This window comes from Epinephelus moara, chromosome 6, assembly GCF_006386435.1.
Source record: "Epinephelus moara isolate mb chromosome 6, YSFRI_EMoa_1.0, whole genome shotgun sequence".
In the NCBI taxonomy this organism is placed as follows: domain Eukaryota; kingdom Metazoa; phylum Chordata; class Actinopteri; order Perciformes; family Serranidae; genus Epinephelus; species Epinephelus moara.
The window spans coordinates 29,664,588-29,677,864 of NC_065511.1; the positions used below are offsets into that span (position 1 = coordinate 29,664,588).

Consider the following 13,277-nt stretch of genomic DNA (forward strand, 5'->3'; position numbering starts at 1 on the left):
GTTTCCATCTCCTCTGGGCATTTTACTGATCAATCAAACTAATTGATTGGCTCCGTTCCACTCTGAAGTTTTAATGACCGTCTAGTTACGAGACACATGCCAGCAGACGTTGCAGCATTCTGTAAAGCGCGACTGACAAACAACAAATGCAGAAGTTAGGTGTGATCCCATGAATGTAGTCATCACTCACATGCTCACACCTGTGACACACTCGACTCACCTGCCACTTTCTCTCCACATTACACACGAGCCAACTCACCCTCTTTGACTAACAAACACTTGGAGAAGTGAACAGCTGTTAGAAATCACAGCTCCGATCTGGTAAAAAACTGCGAACCAACGAAGCTCAATCACACTGACTGAAATTAACACCGCTATTTATAGAGGTGGGAGGGATGTTGGAGGGGGCGGAGAAATATGCAGGGTTAAATCAAACAGGATCATAATTTCCCTCTCTGTTTCCCTCTCACTGTTGCTGCTGGTCAGATAATTGCCACCATTAATGTCATGCAGGATGAAGACAATTTAGGGAAAACAGAATCAAAAGAGTGAAAGACAGACATGGCGGGCATGATGAAGGCAATTTTGACTGTGTGATGGAGGTACAAGGGAGGGTGGCAGGCAATTTCAACAGGCAATTTTGACATTGAAATAGAAGCTCTGGGCAAAACATACGCATATGAAATATGAATGCACTTGGTGTGTGTGTGGATGTGTGTGTAGCCATGCTGGTTGTGCACAGGGGAAGCCTCGGCTCTATAATACATTAGTCTCTTTGGGGACATGCCCTAATTAATGGCTTGACCTCCTAACGGGTAGCCCCCTTCTGCGAGTTAACATTTAGCTGTGCACCCTCCAGAGATGCACTTTGAAGTGCGTTTAATAAAAGAAGTGACAGTGACATTAATGAGGCAGTTAGGGTAAGTACAGGGCTTCGTTTTATTTCCCGACAATTTATATTCTGATTTTATACATGTCTCAACTCAGCAGAGAGAAAAAAACAACAACAAAGCAACAAAGAATTAATCGAAACTAAAAGAACATTTTAAACCAATAGAGATGCACACATACGCGTCAAATACACAGATCCTGTTTCTGGTCAAAGGCAACTGACTCCTGCTGCAGACTGTTCTGTCTTTATGTGTTAGAGGAAACTTGTGTGTGTGTGTGTGTGAGTGTGTGTGTGTGTACACTGACAGTCCGCCAGTTAGGCTATTAACAACTGCAAAAGTGGATGTCACACCTGTCATTTTCCATCAGCCAGTGCTTGTTTCCGAATCCGTCAAGGTGAGACGTGGTGAAAAGAAAAGTTCCCATGAAGTTTCCTGGTTTTACTGTGACGAGTGTGTATAAGACGAAGGTGTCCGTGAACATCCGTATATCCGTCAACGTGTCCATGTGTCCGTTAATCAGTGAGAGTGTCTATCAGTGCCTCCGTCTCCACATCTCAGTCTCTTGTCTTTAGTTGGATTTGGACCAGATCTTCCCACTGCCACGCAGCCTAAGTGGGAAAAATACCAGTGAGAAACACAGCGTTGGTATTTTGTTTGGGATTTATCAAAATACTGTAATGACATGTTTACTTTCCACTCGCACAACTAAACAAGCATATTACTGATGCAACCACGGTGCAACAGTGTCTTTGTGTTAAAAAAATCTAATGTCAGTATTTAGTATCTTTGCATTGAAATTGATCTCAGTGGATTTTCTATTTCTGCAAATTAAAAAGAATTTCAGCAAAGAACCTTTTTCTAATAATAACCGCTGCACTATCAGCCCAACCCTTTAAATAGCTTTATAAAGAAATGGTGTCAAAACTCATTTTTAATTCGGGGATTGAGGTTAAGCTATCATTAATTTGGATTTCAAAACATTAAGTGGATCTTCATTTGAATGAAGTGCAGTGCTGAGTGATGAAAATTATATGGTTCTACGCTTCATCAAAATGTGACAGGCAGCCAGAAAATAATCACTGCTTTCTGTTCGCCGGCAACAAACATAAACACCAGACAAGCAAAACATCTTGTCTGATCACTGGAGGGGGTAACGGTTCTTTCAGAAGGAGAGCACGTGGGGCATTTGTGTATCCAGTGACATTTTACAATCCAGGACAGATGTGAAATTAGCCAACGGTAATTGGGCCGGATGGAAGCAGAACAGGAAGAGAGTCGCTGATAGCAGGGTTAGAACACTGCTGCAAAACACTGATGTGCATGTGATAATAAAGCTTCTTCATGCAGACACACGTTCTCACTCACACACACACACACCACTTACACCGGCAGCTGGCTTTTTAATGTTTATTGAAAAAATAGAAACATAGCGGTTCTGTGTTGAATTAACTTTGCTCTCTACAAGAACATTGGACTAATGGCTTTCATTTAGTGTTTGAAGTAGAGTCTTTATAGTGCTCTGTTTATAACTAGGTAAATTCGTATTTATAAAGCACCTTTCAAAAACCGCGGTAACAAAGTGTTTCACAGAACAAAAGGAGAAGCAGCAATAAAAGAATCTTAATGGAAAAAACCTCCACATGCAGCCTTTTTTGTTCCAATTTTGTGACTTGCAGGAATAAATAGCATTTCTTGCTTGAAAAACCCTCAGCTTGATTTAACAGCGCAAAAACAATTCTGAATAAAACATTTCAGCAAATTATTTTACATGGCCAAACATATTTTATGTGTTCAATTTCTGAAACGTTTGGCCAGGCTTTATGAATGCAATTTCTATGCAAACTCTTTGTGGTCCCTTTTGTTTAAAAGCCAGAACACCCAGAGAACTTTATTCATGTCGACAACATTCGGCTGCCTGTGAGTAGCCCCGTACGTCCACACCGTCAACACAAAAAGGTGACGTGACAGTACTCACCCTTTCACCTTTGAACTTTTTTTGCCTGGTTGTCGGGGTTCCTGAGAGGAGGCGGGGTCTCGTGGCTCTGCGGGTTGGTCTGCGTCCTGATTGGAGGCAGCTCCGGCGGGGGCGGGACCTGACGACGGAGAGGCGGCGCTGGCCTTTAACGTTTTCTGTAGGTTTGACACCTGAGGGGAAAGTGAAGACAGATTAAAAATTAAAAATTCAAGAGAAGGGCAAGTGAAAGGACGGGTTTTCAGGTCTGTCGTAAAACAATAGTAAGGTTTGAGGGTAAACTCATACATAAGCATGTTTATACTTTAAAGTTAGAGGTATGAACACACTGCTGTATGAGTTTACCCTCAAACAAAACTCAAAAAATGAAATATGCAGTCAGGAGGAAACTAAAATACCACAAGCAGCTAGAAGCACCAAAGCAGAGATGCTGAAGAGGGAAGAGTCACATTTACTGGATTTTCTGGGGGGGAAAGAGTGAGAGAAGTGAGGACTGATGAGATGAGGGACTAACCTCTGTTTCCACTTGGACTTTGACTTTCAACTGGCTCTCTCTGTATTGGTTTGCCCTCGAGACCTGCTCCTCAATACCACACAGCACTGCCTCACACCCTGTGCACCTGAGAGAGAGAAGAAAGGCGTGGAGGAAGGAAGAAAGCAGAGTGCGAGTTTGACAAACTAATAATTGAGCCACAGATAATCTAAAGTGTGCGCACGGACAAACAGAGGTGATACTGACCATTCCTGCAGCGTGTTGACTATGTTTGGGAGCTCGTTGGGACCGAGGTCACGACCCACGCTGCAGTCTACCTCTACCTGCTGGTTCCTCTGGTCCAGTTTGCCCTGGATGATGTCACAGTAAACGGCGTCGATCAGCAGGTCCTCCAGCTCCCGCACATTCTTCAGCTCGAGCTGCTGGAGGAGCAGTGAGTACGGCAGGCACTGAGGGAAAAAAGACATGAGAAACTTTACGTATCCTCCTCTTTTCGTTTCTTTTTTTTTTTTTTAAATAAGGTATACAGGCAGATAATTTGATTCCACTTTAACGGTTTGATGGAAAATGACAATAAAATGTTACAGTGAAATTGCCTATTTGTCTAAATGTCACAGCCAGAGGAAGATGAAAGGAGAGTTTTGAATTTAACTATCCTCCACTGGGCAATTAGAGAGTTCAAGCCTACATTCGGGGAAAGCATGTGACATATTAAAGGAGAAAAACAGGGGCAGGAGTGAAAGGAGCAGTGGTAGTAGAAAGTGAGATTAAGTTTGAAGGAAAAAAAAAGGGACAGAGCTGGTGAGAATAATGAATCAATTATTTATCAGGAGCAGAGAAAGAAAAGGGCATAAGGAGATGTGCAGTATGGTTAGAAGCTGGGAATGAGAGATGCCTTAATAAAGGAACATTTAATACTTTATCACTCACACAGAGGGAGGGATAAGAAATCTAATGACGAGCAGTATTGGCTGTGCTGGTAACTCTGTTGAGAAACTTGAGATTGAAAGGCTTGTCTTTTGTGTAATTCTAATTTATCTGATACAAAAACATCTAGGAGCCTAAAATGACAGCCAACCACACATTAACTTTTTTGAAAAATTTGGTTAACATGCCATATTAAAAGCCAAACTGTTAACACATCATTCATAAATTGCTTTTTTTTTTCTAAGGATGCACCAATTGTGAAATTCTCAGCAGATACTGATGTTTAAAGTAACAATTGAAAACATTGTTTTTTTTTTGTCGTTGGTGTTTATTTTGTTATTTATTCCCTCTTTTATGCCAGGAAAACAAACAAATCTTTATTATAAAAAAAGAACTGAACTGTTTTAAAGTCATTCAGCCCTCCATTATACTTCATCTGACTGAGCAGTTCAATCATACACATTTATGAAACAACCTTTAATATAACCTTTCTATTATAAACATCCTTTTAAAAATGACTGCTTCACAAGCCTTTTTACTATGACATGTCATAATTCACTCTCTAAAGCCCTTTACCGCTGCACAAAAAACTCACTAACAGCTGCTAACATCTGTCTTTTGCCTCTGATGGGATAGGTTATAATCAGCATCCACTCCTGGATCAAATGGCTCTGCAGTAGTCACATGTATTTATCAGCTCTGGCTCCAACTGGCTTCACTCGGCAGTGATAGAAATACGACACCATGCCAGACAAGATTATGTCTGAACACATCATGATAATGTTTTAATTTACCTTCACCCAACACGCATGTTTACTACATAAAGCTTGAACTGATCATAATGTTTTAACCTGTGCAAAACTGATGTAACACAACAGAAAAACATCGGCCACTGCCATCAATAATTGTCATCTTATTTGCTGATAGTAGTCCACAAGGCTGAACATGGGTATCCGCCCATAAACTGATGCATCTCTACTGTTTTTTTTATTTTTGAGACAAATAAAACATTACACAGTTCATCTGCACCTTTCTGCACTTTTTCGAAAACTGCAAAGAGAAAAGAAAGAACCAGTACCTTGAGGTTGGATGCCAGGCTGATGATGGACAGGTGGCGGAGTTTGTTTCTCTGCGCTGGGGTCAACTCTGGAAGAGAGGCTGCTCTCTCTACAGCAGCAGACAAGAACATGAAATGAAAAAGAGACAAAATGGGGAAAATATACCAGGGCAGTGTGTAAGTGTCACTTTACTGAGGGGTCAAATAGTCACACATAATCGAGGCACTTCTTATTACTTTGAAGTGCAATGTTACACAGGGACACGCGGGTGAGTGGTGAGCTCTTTAAGCAGCCAGAGAACAGAGTCTGGAGGAAGTTGATCTCCAGTGACTGTCTCCGGCTGCCATGCTCCCCTGGTGACAGGACTCACACCCGCCGAGACAGCAGCTCTGACAGCTCCTCTAAGGGGTCCACTACACAGCTCTATGAAAGTAAATGTGCTCCCTGTCGGTGTGACTCGAAAGGGAAGGGAACAATAAAGTAGGCTACATTCTTTTTCCAGGCTATTGGTTGATGTTCAGCATAAAATTAGACATAATTAACATTCCACTTCTTGTTGAAACTTCACATTACACAAACGGCAAATTAAGTCACAAAAGATTAGTTTATTGTCCATTTGTGCTGCTGCTGCTGCTGCAACAAAGACAATCATCAGCCAATCAGAACGCTTAATGAAAAGTTACCCACACAGATAAAAGCGTTTCAGTAACTTTGTCAGTGAATAACCTGCCTGCAGTGTCTCAGGTGAGGGTGTTAAGGTGCCTGCCCTGCAGCAAAGAAATACAGCTCATAATAAAAGAGTTGCAGGGACGCCCTATTACTTATTTACACTGTGCTGCCACTGCAATACCTTTGTAGTCGCAGTAGGTTCCATAGGCAAAGAGGTTGAGGAGCTGGTACATTGGTGCATGAGGGCCATTCTCCAGCTGTGGTGTAGAGGGAAGATGAGGGGAAAGAAAAAAAAATGATGTGGCAGAACACAGAAGTAATGAGACTCTCTACACAAGAACTGTACAACTGCATTTTATCTTTGCACATCTCTGAGGAGAGGTCTTGCTGAGACTGGGAGAAAGAGTAAAGGAGAGGGACCACAGGAAGGTCTGACTAATTAAATTTAGTCATACTTGGATTAAACTGAGAGGAGTTACATTAACACCTTGCATCAAAATCTGTCTCGACTGGCCCCATCTGATCAGACTTCAGATCCCTGTTCCACCAGTCAAACAACAGAGAAATCACTCCCATAATGTTTCCTTATGCCCGAATCAAAGCCATCAGCTGGTGTCGGTCCTGTCTTTTGCCAGACTTTCATCTAACAATGTAACTGCACTACTGTATGGCTTCTTATCCCCCTACCTATTACACTAAACACCAGGAGGGAGGGTGCCTACTAAATTTAGCAAAAATTACCACCTAGAGTGCAAAATTTTGTGCCACCGCAATTTTTCCACTGCAATGTTAATGAGCCCAATTGCAGTTCATCCGCGGTTCATAAATGATGATAAAAATTGACGAAAATGTCTGGAAAGCAGTGACGAGCAAAAGAAAATGTTCTCTGCTGCAGAGCCACAAATAATGTTTGAGAAGATGACACTTTTAGAAATGCAAGCGTTTATTCATCCCCCAAGAGGAACACTGTATGTGAGGAAATATTATAAATAGCCAATGTTATCAGCCTAACTAAAGATCAGTAATAGTATGAGTTGAGAAAATCAATGAGGAGGATTTTTGACTTTAAAACTCCACTGACTAACTACATCACTGCAGTAAATGAATAACTGACTGGACCTGAGATGAGCTATTAAAGGTCAGGAAAAAGACATATTAAAGCAGAAAACCACTGAGGGACACTGAGTGGTAAAGCTTTGATTTGAAGCAATAGCCCATTTTACAAGGCAGAAATTTTGTGCTGTTATTCCGCCTCACCAATCTGTATAAAACATATAATCACAGAACGGGGGAAACAGAGTTGTCTTGCTTTTAAGCAGGCAACAGAGATAGTAATAGCACCAAATCTCTATCTGTGGAGAACTGACAGCCGGCAGGACAAGATGGGTGCATTGCTTTGACGGCATGTTATGTGTGCGACCCACCTCGGGGAGATTTAAAAAGCAGTTAGCAGCTAACTCAAAGATGAAGAACAACAGATGCAAATGTCCGGGGGGGGGGGGGGCAAGATCAGCCGCAATATAACCGGGAGAGTAAATGTCTGTTATTACCATATTATGCCATTGTTATTGTTTAGAAACACTGCTGACATGTATGTTATGTCTCACTAGTGGCTGACACTGTTGTGTACACATCATGCCACTTTTTTCTTAGATGCTAGCAAGGACACTTTAACAGAAATTTCATTATGTCTGTGAAAGCATTTGAATTTTGCATTGGTGCCAGACTTTGATGCAAGTTCCACTATGGCCCTTTGTCCATTATATCTCTGCTTTTTCAGCTTCGACTGAAAAATGCTTCCACAAAATAAAAAAACACACATTAAGTCATATCTTTTATAGGCGCCTTGGATGTCGGCATGCTATCTAAAATAACACAGTGGGGCTGCATTATGCCAGTGGTTTTTTGTTCTGTATAAAAAAAGCACAGGCGGCATCAAGAAGAGATTTTGTGGCAGCCTTATCGCATGATCTTAGTGTAAAACTGGTTTAAGTTGTCTGCATGCATTCTCCAGCAGTGTTGCTTTGTCTTAGCGTGGTCCTTTAGTAAATTTTAAAATATATATCTACAATTCTACTGTTTTACTGTATAAAACGAACACAAGTCCTTGGTAAATATCCCTCCTGGTGTGACTTTGTCTTCATCCTCTCCAGGGCTTTCTTTACAGAATGGAACAATAGTGCTGCACAGTCCTAGCCTAATTTAACTGCAGCATTTCACCTCCAAAATAGGGTGTCAACTACGTATTCTCATTCAAGTTTAACGTACAACACATGCATGATGCTGGTGATGTACTTTTTGAAACTGATAGCAGCATCACGCCCAGAAACTCTATATATAGATGTGTTGATTGGGAGCTGAGTCGTGACTTTGATTACATCATTGATGCCCAAACGTATAGGCTACACATTTCCACATGCATACATGACGAATGTGGTTCAGTGTGACTGGGGAATACACTTGGTGTTGATACTGCATTAAGAATGTGGTCACATGCATCACCGACCCCTCTGAATGTGACAGTACACCTGTGAGATTTACTGTCTAGTTGTAATTAAGATGGATTTTTTTCATGCCAGGTCTGAAAAGGTCCCGAGACACAAAGGGTGAGGAAGATGGATTGTGAGGGAGTGTGTTTACCTCTCTGACATTAGGCAGCTCCAGGATGTCAGAGAAGACGTAGAGGCCTGGGGTCTCCAGCAGGGAGCTGACAGCCTGGGCCAGTGCTGAGCCTGACAGAGACAGGAGCTGCTCCACCTCCATCTGATGCCAGGGGTCACAGGAGACAAAAAGGTTAGCAGGTTAGACAAAAGTATTACGGAGAGACACATAAGAGCACCAGAGTTCTGTGGAAAGTAGAAAATCAAGGAAATTACATCTCTGTTGCCGCCCTGGCTGTGCCATCTGAAGAAAGGCATCGAGGGACAGCATGTCACAATCTTTCATAAATACTAAACAATAAAAAAAAAAACACTATCAATGAACCCTAAGCCTCCACAGGATGTTTGCGTTGCTTTGTCGTTCCCCTCTAAATAATAGTCTAGCCACTTGTGGCCCGTTCAAAGGACATAGAATAGAATGAACAATACTCCCTTTTCATTTAAGGTCTAACAGCCAAGTGCTCTTGACCGAAGCCCTTAACCCTCAAATTACCTGGAGAGCAACTCGGATAGTGGAAGAGTAGCTGCACTAGGTAGCACCGATGCGGGCAACAAATGTAATGAATGCGAAGCACGGCATGTATATTCATCAAAACCCATTCCCTGCATAGAGAAACGATGCAAATGCACTTTGGGCTGAGGGCAACACCAGAATAATTACTTAAATAGGAGCAGGGATCTGCCTGCGTCTCGAGCAGGTATTTAGTTTACATAAAGTAAATCCTGAAAAAGCAACAACAAAAAACCAGGACCATTTCCTGATTGTGCCCAACTCTGGCTTTGTAATCAACAAGCTTTATAGTACAAATTACCCAAATACAAAAAATAGCCTGGACAGGATGTCAGTCTGATTCTACTTGTGCGTTCTTCCCAATTCAGAAGTGTCTTAACTGACAATTATCCAATGCGAGGAGCTGTCCTGTTGACTTTGAAGTGATATTTTAAGATATCTTAATCCCAGCAGACACATCTTGGGACACAAAGGAAGCTCAGTCTTACAGATACATGGTAAAATTATTGCAGTTGCATCAGACTGGTTTTATTACCTGAGGCCATTCCCTAAAATGAAAGCAAAAGAGAGTCTGGATACCAACTGCTGAACTAAGACTAGTCTGACTGTCTCTTATCTATTACCATCAGTGCTGAGGGTGCTGATATAATTTGAATCATACTAAATCGGATAAATCTACATGCACACATGCACATGTTCCATATGTTGTCCCACTGGACCACCATCAAAGAGGTATAAAGACGACATTCTCAGGCAAGCGGAACAGATGAGCAGGCATGTGTTGCAGCCAAACACATTAACCTACACCATTTCAGAAACAGAACCTCTATTAATTTCATGAATTTTCAAAAGTCAAATGAAGCTGGATTGCCTCCATCTGTGTATATCTATTGAATTTTAAAGGAGGACAGAACTGGCTGCATATCAGTGAGAGATGGCTGGAGGAATATGTGGACCTGCTTAATATGCAGGATGCAGCTGTTCAGATCTCAGTATCTTGGTGACCTCTGAGATTTCAAAATAAAAACAAATAAACTCGAAGAAAATATTAACATTACTAAAAGATAACTAATAATAATTGCAAGAATCCCCAAGTGCAAAGTGACACATAGTTACTCTATGTGAAAAATTGTTTTGTCATGCGGTAATGAGCTTAGATAATTACTACATTGTTGCTGCTAAACACGCTTCTCAGTTCATTCAGCCTGTTATTGTCATCAATGTTTAACTGCGTATCATGCCAATATAATGTCAACAAAATAATTTGTATAAAAAAATGCCACTATGGTACCTTCTGTTCTCTTTGTATGGTACAACTGGCACCACATTCCTTATTCAAAACATTCAGCATTTATTAATATTTTGCCATTATTATTGCTTTATTGTTATTTGTACTGTTACAATGAGATTTAGATTAAAAATAGAGTGAGAGAATACATCTGAATAAAACATTTAATAAAATAATAAAAGGGTACAAAGATAGAGGGAAAACAATTTAAAAATGAATTCAGTAGCTCTAAGCTTCCACTGTTGTACAGTACATCATACCCCAAATTCACCAAAGTAGCACTTACTTCAACAGACTCTCAGCTCTAATAAGAGGTGGTTCATCTATCTTTCCCATAATCCTCTTCAACCAAAATGGACCTTAAATAGCTCTAAAGATCACTGAAAACCTCTCAGACTTGAGATTTTAATGGAATGAAACGCGATACGTTGAATTATTTTAATGATGAATTTAGATGTGTCTCAACAGATATGCAGACAGATATGTGCTGTTTTGCTAATGAGCAAGTCCACTTAGGATGATCAGATCATTAACAGAATTATAACTCATATTCTCTCTATAAAAGCAAGAGAGAGGACCCTAATCAACCTGCAGTCTGCAGTGGATCAGTCATTACAAACTCATGCTGTACAGCCAAACATTGTTTATGCCCACAAAACATTATTAAAATTCAAGTGAGGATCTCAGACATTCAAAAAAATGTCACTCTGGACTTTGGGGAAAATGAGACACAACACATCTAGAATATTTCTGGTGGATGGAATGATGCAACCAAAAACACGGAGTCTTGAATTTCAACATTTCCCTCAGTGTCAACACTATATAGCTTCAATGAAGAGTTGAAACAAGGCGATACAGAATATACAGTAAATGATATTGTGGGACAATCTGGGGCACGATGACTTGAATGACCTTGAAGCTACTTTAGGGAAAACAAAATGGTAAAACTGTATCTTGAGGGATTAACTGCTTGTGGGCAGTGGTGATAAGATTATTGCAATGTTCCAGCCAAGTGAAAGCAGTGTTACTGTAAAGACAGAAAAGCAAAAAAATGCAGTGGAGCGGGAGAAAGGGTAAAGCTCCTGGAAAATGTTCTCAGAGTGTAAGTCAGTGTTACTTATTTCTTTATGATTTTCGAAAGGAGCACATGGCTGTATGATAAACAGTTTGTGCTTGTTATGGCACAAAATACTGTGAGTTCAAAGTATATTCTTGTGTACTATAAGTGTTAAGAGTAGCCATGTATTAGGACTACAAACAAACAATTATAATCATTACTAATTCATGAGTAACTTATCTTTTAAATTATTTGATACAGTGCATAAGTAGTCAATTAGAAATGCTCTCACAACTTTACCGTAGGTCAAGGCGATGTCATCAAAATTGCTTGTTTGGTCAATTTAACAGTCTAAAACCCAAATAAATTAAATTCAAACTTCTTTTAAGCCCAGAAAAACAGCAATTGCTCTGATAATCAGAAAAAAAATAGTTGTCATTTTAGCTTTGTAGATGATTTCAACAATGAATTGCTCAACAAAACTGTTGTTGAGTAACTTCTAATAGACTGTTTAAATAATCCACTAATCATTCCAGCACTAACGTAATGGATATTACACAACAAGATACACAAAGTAAGTGTACTCTCTTCTTGCCTCAGTGGCCTGACTGGGAGTTTAAAGTCAAAGGCTCTGATTGTGTAAAATTGTTGTTGCTGCCAATAGGGTGACAACATCATTTCTACTTTCTAATGTCTGTGACTACAGATGTGGTGAAGTAAACGTGCTGAAAGACAGAAAAACACACAAAAAAACCTACACATTTTCAGTAACATACACGTGTTGACACATACGTCACGACCATCCTTGCAGGGAGACTGTGATGCTACTTTGAAGTCTTACACAGTAATAGACAAAGACTTGTGTTAGTAACGTTAGCTATAACACCGTCTGACAAACACACTTTACTATTTCTTACATATTAAAATTATCAAAACCAAAAGGACGGTGGAGACGTAAGTATTTGAGTGAAGCTTGCTCAACCTTACCCCCTGCCCCAGTATTAGCATTAGCTGCACCGCTAACGTTAAATTAACCGGCTAACATCAAAATCACTGACCTTATCTGTCAACACACATTGATGCAATTGGCAGAAGAAGTGCTTAACGAATAAAATACATAATTTCATGTACGAAGTTGTTTTTAGATGAAGTGTTCTCATTAAAATGTGTGTTAATTATTATACGAGCTCAATGTGTCATGCTAGCTCGGCTGCTAACGGCTAATCAACCGTCAGGCTTCACTTATCCGTTGACGTTAGGCCTCAGTTCATTTTAAGCCTTTCTGGGGATTTAAATCGCACAACTACACTGCGCAAATAACTGAGAGACAAAATACGCACGTAAATATCTCTGTAAATGCGTTAAAATACGGCTACGTGTGCTCAAATTTACCTTGTTGTGTTGGTTTCTAGCAGATAGCCTCCCTCTCGATTGTTCAGTTCCGCTGTCAGCACACGTACAACAACAAAGCAACGTAAGCGCTGATTGGACGGTGAACCGGGGTGGGCGGGACAAGTACAGCTGTCAATCAGCAGATGTATCAGCGGATCAGAGGGAACAGCGTCATCTAGCGGTGATCTGATTTAAACCATGTGGAACAGTCGAGATCAATATTGGCTGTTCCGCAGAGGTTGACTAACTTCAGGTCAAGAGTCCCAAGATCAATCTGAGGGGTCGCAAAAGAGTAAAAGCCTTGACTGCATTGACTCTGTCTAGTTATTGTCTGGTCTATAATACTTTAATCCTTCA

General features: G+C 40.5%; 1 protein-coding gene across 1 annotated transcript; it reads right to left on the minus strand.

Moving 5' to 3' along the window:
- Nucleotides 1-920: 920 nt before the first annotated feature.
- Nucleotides 921-13,002, minus strand: cops7a (COP9 constitutive photomorphogenic homolog subunit 7A). The gene is made up of 8 exons (XM_050047491.1): nucleotides 12,921-13,002; nucleotides 8,653-8,775; nucleotides 6,194-6,269; nucleotides 5,364-5,452; nucleotides 3,605-3,807; nucleotides 3,380-3,485; nucleotides 2,869-3,038; nucleotides 921-1,501 (listed from the first exon to the last, which is right to left on the minus strand). The coding sequence occupies exons 2-8, from the start codon at nucleotides 8,773-8,775 to the stop codon at nucleotides 1,462-1,464; spliced, it is 807 nt and encodes a 268-aa protein (XP_049903448.1). The 5' UTR covers nucleotides 12,921-13,002; the 3' UTR covers nucleotides 921-1,461.
- Nucleotides 13,003-13,277: the final 275 nt, after the last annotated feature.